This window comes from Rutidosis leptorrhynchoides, chromosome 3 (assembly GCF_046630445.1).
Source record: "Rutidosis leptorrhynchoides isolate AG116_Rl617_1_P2 chromosome 3, CSIRO_AGI_Rlap_v1, whole genome shotgun sequence".
Lineage (NCBI taxonomy): Eukaryota > Viridiplantae > Streptophyta > Magnoliopsida > Asterales > Asteraceae > Rutidosis > Rutidosis leptorrhynchoides.
In genome coordinates, this window is record NC_092335.1 from 612972440 (window position 1) to 612983732 (window position 11293).

The window sequence follows — 11293 nt, forward strand, 5'->3', positions numbered from 1 at the left end:
CCGGATAGTTCGTAAGTAAATGAAGACTCAAATACACGTGAGAAAACCTATTTATCCGCTAACTAATAACTAACTGGTCTCGGTTGATTTGGTTCTGAATCCGAGTTTTTTTAGTCGGGTTTAAGTCCGAGATTACCTAAATTCGGTGTAAACCGACCCGTTGCCATTCCGAATAGAGAGATGACTAAAAGCATTTATGTAAATTTCAATAATTCAAATTATGGTTGCAGGAGATAACAACAGAATCAAAACTTCCACCGACTCTAAATAGTCAAAGTCTACCCACGGGTCTCGCCATCCATAATTAATCAATTAATAAATTAATGGCATTAACTGCTAACTGCTTCACTCTTGTTGTACGTATATTTACTTGTTCCCCTTCTTTTTCTCCTCCATAATTTTTTTTGTTTGTTTTCTACTATTTCAACTAATTCAATTAAGAATTAAAATTGAAAATTAAATTAATTTAAATTAGCAATTATAATAAATGGCTATTTCAATTCCTGTACTTGTATTGTCCCTCGTACTTGTTTTCCAGCCATGTACAGAAGCCAACGATCTTCTCGCTCCGATTCTCTCTCCAATATTTGGTTTGTTTTCTAATCATTCTTTCAATTTCTGTATCTTATAATGATTTTAATTTTCTTTGTAATGCAAGTAATGACAATGACCTTTTTTGTTTATTCATTCATGAAACTAATAAGTTGAATCTTTGATAATTACCACATCATTGACACGTGGTACAGTGAAACACGAGTTTAGTATGATCCTGTTTGTGTGTTTGTTGTGATACTAGGTTTGACTTAAAACCATGTGTAAAATTTGTTTTCTGTTTTGGGTATGAATTGTGCAGAAGATGTGTGCAAACAAGTGAAATGTGGTCAGGGAATTTGCAAACCATCTGATAATAGCAGTTTGATCCCATTTGAATGTGAATGTTCACCTGGGTGGAAACAACTTGCTTCTTCCGATACCGATCCCGGTTTGAAGTTTATGCCTTGTGTCATCCCCAATTGTAAGCCCAATACTATTTTATTAAGCATATCATCATTTATTTAAGTAGGCTGATTGACTGTAATTTAGAGCGTGTTTTGAATATTTTAAATGGGTAAACGGATAAGGTTTTTTCTGTTAGTGCTACGCGTTGAAGGTGAATATTTTTACTCAGATGTAACCGGGTTATTCAGTGATCGTTTTCGACCCTTTTCCTAACCACCATAAGATATACTGCTAGTTAAGTCTGAACCTGATCATCATTAGAAACAATCTTTTGATAGGACAATTTTTTGTTTTTGTTTTTGATAGGACAACGTTTGTGTCTTTAGATAGCATTAAGTTTATGTCTTTATAAATAATCTTCAAGAATGATAATATCTTGTGTGATATATTCTTTGCATATTCTTACTTGGTATTTCAACTCTAAAGCTTGGGTATTGTTTTGTTAATTCTATACATTTTGTATCCTTTTAAGTTTTTTAGATTTTAGTTGGATATTAATAAAAATGATGACATAAGGGCAATGTTTTTATTTTTGAAAACTTTGTAGATAGAACTTCTCATTTTCTCATTGTTAGCAGTTAAAATTATATTTATGTTGTTTGACTAATATCTAAACATATAAAGGAAGGAGTTTTTACATTACATAAATATATGTACAGATATCTGTTATTAAGTCATAAGTTTTATATTTTAAAACCTTGCAGGCACACTCAATTATTCATGTTCTGAAGCGCCGCCCCCAGTCCAAGCAAAGGATAACCAAGGGAATGAATCTATATTTGATGGTAAAAAAATCCTTCATTTACTGTATGTACTCAATGAGGCCAGTTGTTGACTTGTCGTTATATATATGTTGACCTGTTGACTTGTTGTTATTGGCTTGTTTACTGCTTGTTTTCAGTTTGTCGTTGGACTGATTGTGGAGGTGGAAAATGCCAGACCCTGTCGCCCTTTACCCATAAATGCGAATGTAATGAGGGATACCATAACCTTCTCAACTTAACCTTTTCTCCCTGCTTTAAAGAATGTAAGTACTTAATCTGTTAAATGGGTAAAGTAGGAAAAAATAATTATAAACCGAAATGGGTCAAATGAGCCATCAAAAGTGTGTTTCAAATACGATCATCTATTACTTTGTGTTTAATGTTAGGTTCACTTGGAATGGACTGTAAGAACCTTGGCATTGGATTAACCAACGGATCATCTCCACCTCCGAGTTTGTCTGCAGATAATTCAAACCAAGGTACGAATGTACCCATGAACATACGCATCGGTTTTCTTTATGTTTTGACGAATTTGGAAATTTGGTTGCTTTTTAAGTATCAACGTATCATTAAAACATTGTTCGTGTAAGCAATTATCAAAGTAGATATGTACAACCTTTTTTTATGGTTTAGTTTTTCTTACAAGCACTATCAAGCAAACCTAAAAATACAACATTTATAAACATTCATGATTTATCATTAAACTCTAAGTATGATCAAATATATTGTAAGTTATGTTTTATGGATTAACTTTTGAAATTTGTTTTTGATTTGGAAACTTGTTTGTATTGCAGCTAACATCGGAATCGAAGGTGGCTTGGTCTTGTTGATGTTCTTGTTGGCCCTATTTGCTTTTTGAAGTTTTGTATGTGAACTGCTAAGTGAATCTTTGAATATGCTTTTAATTTTTTCACACGATTAGGTAACTTATTATTTTATATAACTTTTGGGATTTAACTTTTCATTTGATTTGGTAGCTATCTTCTTTTGATAAATCATGTAACATATTTATTTTGAAAGCCATTTTGATATTCAGAAACCATTTTTTAAGTATTTTATATGAAGATTCTGGCTTAAGAACCTAACAATAGTTCTTTGGCCGGCTTGCAAGATGATAGTCATAATCATCGATATAATGATATGTACATTATGGTTTGCAAGTTGTACCTTTTAGATGAGAGTCACCATTTTTGCTTTAAAGATGCGTATGACACGGCTTGAAAGTTAATACTTGATGGTTATTTCTTGTTTAGTCTCCGTTCAGATGTGTATGATACAGCTTGAAAGTTGTACATTTTATGGCCTTTTGTGTTTCGGCTCGCCCCTAGATAGCTTTTGGGTCCGTTTGAGTGTTAGTTAGTTTGTGCTTTGTTTTCTAGGTGCGAGGAGGTCTCGACTTGATATTTTGTATCTTGTTCTTTGAAGAGTTTTTCACTTCTGGCGAAAGGCCAAAAATTTATGAAGTTTTTCACTTTTGCTAAAAAAGGAGTTATACACTTTGTATATTTGTTTTTCCTTATCAATTTTGTTCATTAATAAGATTCCATTTAAGCTTGTTAATCATAGTTTTATACGTTATGACTTTGATTAAATAACTTTTGTTTGCCATGTGTGATATCTACATATATCCGGAAGGTTAATACAGTAATTTTACATCATTAAGAGTGTCATTCAAAGTATTTAACAAAGACATTAATTTCGTTTAGAATGAAGTCCATTCACTACTTTTGAATCATTCAGAATTATTTATTTAGTGTTGAATCATTCTGCGTTATTAAATGCACCCTATCACATGAAAGTGTACATTTTCCTAAACCTGACCCCCGCTTAAACTGGTATCAAGACATTTTCAAAAGCCTGAACGCAATTAAGAAAAGACTGTACTTAAACAGCAAACAGCCACCATAAACTACACCCAAACTCAAACAATGTGTCACCTAAATTACATCTATCAAACTCAAAAGTTGCAATCACATGCCAAGTAACACTATCAGAATCAAGAGCAAACCCGGTCATTGCTTGAAAATCACCTTCGGAGAATGATAACGTCAAATTGAATGCCAAAACGGCATCCTTAAAACAACAATGATTGAATGCAAACAACATCTTCAGGAACTTCACAACTCTATCATGAATCTTAAGAACTCTTGATTAGTGAAATACAAAGCCCGAGAGAACAAATCAAGGTAAGATTCAAAATTTACGTTTTCAAGTAATGTTTCTAAAGGTTCATGACATAACTAGGATTTTGTTGCTTATTTCAATGATAGTGATGACTGTTGAGAAAAGCGACACCGAATTATAGCAAACCGCTAGTAATAATTGAAATAGCGACAATAAAGTGACACCGAGATTTAACGTGGAAAACCCCAATAGGGTAAAAACTTTCCCGCCAAGGAAAGAAACGTTTCACTAATAAAAATAATAGGAATTACACTTCTCTCTAATTACAAGGATAAGCACTAATCTTTATATCTCTTGTAATTAGGAGATTAATACTCACTAACTCTCTATTTAACTCTTTTAGTATACAATGGAAAATGTGTTTTGGGATGTTGAATGAGCTTGCTTATGATGGTATTTATACTAGTAAATATTGTGGTAGGTAAATGTGTAAAGATGTAGCACACAACATTGAAGCCTCCATCATAATAGTTAAGCATCAAAAACATGTGCTAGTTGACCAATTCCATTCAACTTCCACCAACCATCTTAATATTTCAACAATCTTCCACTTGAAGATTTGATTGAAGCACAATAAATCTTCACACGATAATTCTTCCTTGCCAATGACGTTGCTTACGTCTCTGCTAGGCCGCATGAGGAACGGCACCAAATAAACTTGTCATGGTTGATTGACTTTGTTAGAAAATTAGCCACATTGTCGTCAGTATGAATTTTCTACATATCCACGGTTCCTTCTTCCACTTTCTCACGAACGAAGTGATACTGAACTCGTATATGCTTTGTCTTTGAATGAAATGCCGGATTCCTTGCAAGATGCAAGGCACTCTGGTTGTCACAAAATAGACTGATATTCTTTTGTTTGTGCCCGAATTCCTCCAACAACATCTTCAACCATACTGCCTCTTTAGTAGCTTGAGTAGCTGCTACATATTCTGCCTCTGTTGTTGACGTGGCTACAACTGACTGCAGTTTTGAAACCCAGCTTACTATTCCACCACAAAGTGTGAAAACATATGCAGTGGTAGATTTACTTTTATCGATATCACCTGCATAATCTGAATCAACATACCCTTTGACAATAAATTCCGGTTCCCCATAACATAATGCAACATCTAAGGTTCCCTTGATGTATTTAAGGATCCTCTTTACAGCATTCCAATGCTCTTTACCAGGATTCGCCATGTACCAACTAACTACTCCCACTGCATGTGCAATGTCTGGTCTTGTACATATCATTGCGAACATTAAACTTCCCACTGCTGATGCATACGGTACGCGAGACATCTCCTTCCTCTCGTATTCACTGCTAGGACACATAACGGAGGATAACTTGAGATTAGTAGGAAGTGGGGTTGAGATTGGCTTACTATCTTGCATATTGAAGCGCTGCAAGACTTTCTTCAAATAATTCTTTTGAGAAAGCCAAATCTTCCTATTATCTCTGTCTCGATGAATTTGCATCCCTAGAATCTTGTTTGCGGCACCCAAGTCTTTCATTTCAAACTCCCTAGCCAATTGAGCCTTCAGCTTATTAACACGATCTTTGTTGGGGCCTGCAACCAACATGTCGTCTACATATAACAGCAAAATGACAAAATCATTGTCCCCAAACCTCTTGAAATATGCACAAGGGTCTGCGTAAAGTCTGTTATATTCAAGGCTCATTATGAAAGAATCAAATCTCTTATACCAACATCTCGACGCCTGTTTGAGACCATACAGAGATTTCTTTAACCTGCAAACCAAGTTCTTTTTTCCTTGTAGTTCAAAACCTTCTGGTTGAAGCATATAAATTTCTTCTTCAAGATTTCCATGAAGAAATGCAGTTTTCACATCTTGCTGCTCTAGATGCAAATCAAATGTAGCACACATCGCTAGAACTACTCGAATTGTTGTAAGTCGAACCACAGGAGAAAATATTTCATTAAAGTCTGTACCTTCTTTCTGAGCATATCCTTTAACCACCAGTCTTGCACGATACCGCTCCACTTGATCATCTCCATTTCGCTTGATCTTATACACCCATTTATTTCCAATAGGTTTTCTACCTTTCGGCAATGGCACAAGTTCCCATGTTTTATTTTTATGAAGAGCTTCAATTTATTCCTGCATAGCTGTCATCCACTGAGATGCATCTGAATGATTTAGTGCCTCGCGAAGAGTTGTTGGCTCTCCTTCCTCTGTCAGAAGACAATATGCAACATTGCTTTCCATAATATAATCTGAGTGCCACCCTGGACGTTTCCTTTCTCGATTAGAAATACGAGTCGCTGGAGCTTCATCAACGACTACTTGATTTTCCTCGTGCTCTGGTATTGCTTCAGAAGAATCTTTATGAAATTCATTTCCAACCTGTATCGGTGTAGTTTCTTTTGAAGTGCTAACATCTTCAAGATCTTTGTCTTCCTTAAAGACAACATCTCTGCTGATGACTACTTTGTGGGCAGTGGGGTCCCACAAGCGATACCCCTTAACTCCATCAGCATACCCCAAGAACAAACACTTTCTGGACTTTGGATCCAACTTTGTAGTTTCTTGAGAATTGTACATTGCGTACACAGGACTTTCAAATACATGAAGGTCAGAACAATCAACTGATTTTCCAGTCCACATTTCCATCGGCGATTTCAACTCAATTGCAGTTGATGGTGACCGATTTATCACGTAACAGGCAGTACTTACTGCTTCTGCCCAGAATGATTTTCCCAAGCTTGCAGTTGCCAACATCGCCCTTGTTCTATCTAACAAGGTTCTGTTCATCCGCTCTGCCACTCCGTTTTATTGAGGAGTGTATGCTGTTGTGAACTGCCTTTTGATACCTTCTTGTTTGCAGAACTTATCAAATTCTTCACCAGTGTATTCTCCTCCATTATCTGTCCTTAAACACTTGATCTTTTTACCAGATTCAAGTTCAACCCGCGCTTTGTAAACTTTGAAAACTTCAAACACATCTGCCTTCCTCTTGATTGGGTACACCAACATCTCCTAGTGTAATCATCAATAAATGATACAAAATACTTTGCTCCTTCTAGGGATTGAACTGGTGCTTGCCACACATCAGAGTGAACCAATTCTAGAACCAATTTACTTCTAGAATTTGATGTGTTAAACTTCAGGCGATGCTGCTTGCTGATTACACAATGCTCACAGAAAGGTAGCGATACCTTTGTAAGACCAGGAATAAGATTTCTTTCAACAAGAATCTTCATACCTTGTTCAGACATGTGTCCACGCTTTTGATGCCACGTCATAGCAACTTTATCACTTGAACTATTCGAAGCAACAGATGCTTCTGATTCCTGTACCGTCTCGCCTTTCAGAATGTATAAATTAGCACCCACTTTTTCTCCTTTCATAAGTACAACCGCGCATTTCTTGATTATCATGATCTTCTCATGTATCACCATCTTAAAACCAAGATCATCCAATTGACCTAAAGACAATAAGTTCTTCTTCAAACCCTCCACGTGTCGTACACCTTGAATAGTACGAACTGTACCATCGTGCATCTTCAGAATGATATCTCCAATTCCAATGATCTTTAGTTCATGATCATTGCAACTGTATACAGATCCTCCTGAGATACGTTCATATTGTTTGAACCATTCTCTTCTAGGGGTCATGTGAAAAGTAGCTCCCGAGTCAAATAACCAGACATCAACAAATGTCTTTCTGCCTTCATTTGCTACCACTGCCTCACTAACCAAAGCAGTCCCATCATCTGAAGTGCTTGCAATATTTCCTTGAGGATTTGAGTTATTTAAACTCCGACAATCCTTCTTCAGGTGATCTTTCTTGCCACAATTGTAGCATGTATAGGTCTTTTTCTTTTTAGACTTCGATTTACCATGATTGTGACTCCCACTTGGCCCACGTTCCGTTGATCTCCCTCCTGACACCACCAAGGCCTCCACTTGTCGTGAACCGGCATGTTTGTCCTCCTTGTTATTGCGCCGATTTTCTTCTTCTAGAATAGCAGCCGCAACTTCATCATAGACTAGATACTCCTAGAGAACATTATTGGTTAAGTTAATAATGAGTTGATCATACGAGTCAGGTAGACTCTGAAGTAAAAGTTCAGCACGTTCTTTTGGCTCTATATTGTAACTTAATGAAGCGAGTTGAGAAAATAGAGTATTCAAAGAATTAATGTGCTCATTAACTGAAGTAGATCCATTCATGCATAGCACATTGATGTGTAGCGGAGTGTATATAAAATAGTTATTAATTTTAGCTGGAAATACTATTAAATACGATACATTTTTACACAAGATATTTATTTATTTAGAGAATGGATATACTTAAACCTTGCTACAACACTTATAGGCAGTGTACCTAATCGTACAGTAGTGTAGTTTTTAGTAAGTCCGGTTCGTTCCACAGGGAATCTTTTTTAAACAAAGCTCAACGCTATATTGGTTTACTTTTATAAAAGTACAAATATATATATATAAATAATATTATTATTATAAAGGGGGGTTTTTACCGTTTAATGACCGGTTTGTCGATTTTAAAACTTTAGTCGCAGTTAAAACCAAATGTAAAATATTAAAAATAAATACAAGACTTAAATTAAAGCATAAAGTAAATAACGATAATGAAATTGCGAATAATAAAAGTGCGATAAAATAAAATTGCGATAATTAAAAAGTACGATAATTAAAAGTGCGATTAAATAAAATAACAATAAAAATGCGATAATTAGAAGTGCAATTAAATATAAAATAAAGGAAATTAAATATGAAATAAAAGAATTATGCTTATTTAAACTTCCGTAATCATGATGTTTGACGTGTTGATTTTAGTTTTATGCCCATGGGTTAATTGTCCTTTGTCCTGGATTATCTAATATGTCCGTCTAGTTTTTGTCCATAACAGTCCATCAGTCATAAATATAAAGTGCGAGTGTCCTCGTCAAATTATTCTTATACCCGAAGTTAAATATTCCAACTAATTGGGGACTTAAACTGTAACAAGATTTTAATACTTTGTTTAATAATTACACCAGGATGTCGACTGAGTGTAACCCAAGGTTTTAATATTTTGTTATCAATTATACCAAGTGTCCTTGTACATAATTTCACCCCTGTTTTAATTATTCTAGTGACTATTAATCCATTCCCGTGTCCGGTTAAATGAACGATTATTCGTACATAAAAATACCCCGCCCATCGTGTCCGATTGAGTGTATATGGTAATTTATAGGGACGCCCAATTGTAAATCTTTATATTAACATTAACAAACTATCATTTAGTTAAACAAATATAAAGCCCATTAATAGCCCATAGTCTAATTTCCACAAGTGTCGTTCTTTTGTCCAAACCCCAATTATGGTACAAAGCCCAATTACCCAATTTTAGTAATTAGCCCAACATCATGATTACTTCGTTTTAAATAAGCATAATAATAACTTAGCTACGAGACATTAATATAAAAAGGTTGAACATAACTTACAATGATTAAAAATAGCGTAGCGTTACATGGACAGAATTTCGACTTACACCCTTACAATATTCGCTAACATACCCTTATTATTAGAATTATAATTAAAATTAAAATATAAATTATAAATATATATATATTTTACGTATGAATGAGAAAAGAGAAAGATGGTTTTTGCGATCAGAATTCGGTTGCTTTTATAGGGATTTTTGAAACTTGGGGCTCCGCGACTAGCGACCTTTTTGGCCTTCAAACTCCGCGAGTAGCGGAGTTTGCAATTACAGCTCACTCTGGTTTGGAGTCTTTCTTGCCGACGGTTTTTATTATTTATTATAATATATAAATAATTATAAGAATTATTTAAATATTATATTATATTTATGTGCATAGTTGACTTGTAATTTTTAGTCCGTTGCGTCGAGCGTTGAGAGTTGACTCTGGTCCCGGTTCCGGATTTTCGAACGTCCTTGCGTACAATTTTATATTTTTTACTTTGCGTTTTGAATCTTGTACTCTTGTAATTTCGAGACGTTTCTTATCAATAATTGGAACCTCTTTGATTGTCTTTTGTACTTTTGAGCTTTTTGGTCGTTTGCGTCTTCAATTCGTCGAATCTGTCTTTTGTCTTCACCTTTTATTATTTAAACGAATATCACTTGTAAATAGAACAATTGCAACTAAAAGCTTGTCTTTCTTGAGGAATAATGCTATGAAATATATGTTCGTTTTTAGCATTATCAAATATTCCCACACTTGAGCGTTGCTTGTCCTCAAGCAATATCGTCTTGAAATACTAGAATCACTTCTTTATTCTTCACACTTTGTACATCAGTGATTTCTATACGGCGGTATAAACAATGGTAGTAACGATATGGTTTACAGTCCCACATGACTATAAAAATTTAGATCCATTAAGGAAATTGGATCTTTATGAAAACATTTGATCTTTTGAAAATTAAATCTAGTTTTTACCCTAGATAAGTTTTCCGGAATAACCCTTCACCGGTGTTGCAAAATATTTTTGTGGGTTTGGTGGGTTTCAGATTTGAAAATTTTAGCTCAAAACTTATGGTTTTGTGTTGAAATGTCCCGTTCTTATTGATTAAAAACGTTCCATATTAATTGATTTCGTTGCGAGGTTTTGACCTCTATATGAGACGTTTTTCAAAGACTGCATTCATTTTAAAACAAACCATAACCTTTATTTCATCAATAAAGGTTTAAAAAGCTTTACGTAGATTATCAAATAATGATAATCTAAAATATCCTGTTTACACACGACCATTACATAATGGTTTACAATACAAATATGTTACAACAAAATAAGTTTCTTGAATGCAGTTTTTACACAATATCATACAAGCATGGACTCCAAATCTCGTCCTTATTTAAGTATGCGACAGCGGAAGCTCTTAATAATCACCTGAGAATAAACATGCTTAAAACGTCAACAAAAATGTTGGTGAGTTATAGGTTTAACCTATATATATCAAATCATAATAATAGACCACAAGATTTCATATTTCAATACACATCCCATACATAGAGATAAAAATCATTCATATGGTGAACACCTGGTAACCGACAATAACAAGATGCATATATAAGAATATCCCCATCATTCCGGGACACCCTTCGGATATGATATAATTTCGAAGTACTAAAGCATCCGGTACTTTGGATGGGGTTTGTTAGGCCCAATAGATCTATCTTTAGGATTCGCGTCAATTAGGGTGTCTGTTCCCTAATTCTTAGATTACCAGACTTAATAAAAAGGGGCATATTCGATTTCGATAATTCAACCATAGAATGTAGTTTCACGTACTTGTGTCTATTTTGTAAATCATTTATAAAACCTGCATGTATTCTCATCCCAAAAATATTAGATTTTAAAAGTGGG

At 34.6% G+C, this 11293-nt stretch overlaps 1 protein-coding gene across 1 annotated transcript; it reads left to right on the forward strand.

Annotated features, from left to right (window-relative positions):
- The first annotated feature begins 342 nt into the window (after positions 1 to 342).
- Positions 343 to 2727, forward strand: LOC139898890 (uncharacterized). Its single transcript, XM_071881690.1, has 6 exons — positions 343 to 590; positions 854 to 1015; positions 1704 to 1784; positions 1901 to 2026; positions 2150 to 2242; positions 2558 to 2727. Exons 1-6 carry the CDS (start codon positions 488 to 490, stop codon positions 2620 to 2622), a joined length of 630 nt encoding a protein of 209 aa, XP_071737791.1. The 5' UTR covers positions 343 to 487; the 3' UTR covers positions 2623 to 2727.
- The last annotated feature ends 8566 nt before the right edge of the window (positions 2728 to 11293 follow it).

Bases quoted from the DNA above. Each gene is read 5' to 3' on its own strand.
- LOC139898890 (XM_071881690.1), top strand. From the start codon at position 488: ATGGCTATTTCAATTCCTGTACTTGTATTGTCCCTCGTACTTGTTTTC. The intron at 1,785-1,900 runs GTAAAAAAATCC...GCTTGTTTTCAG, and splicing joins GAATGAATCTATATTTGATG to TTTGTCGTTGGACTGATTGT. The intron at 2,243-2,557 runs GTACGAATGTAC...TTTGTATTGCAG, and splicing joins TGCAGATAATTCAAACCAAG to CTAACATCGGAATCGAAGGT.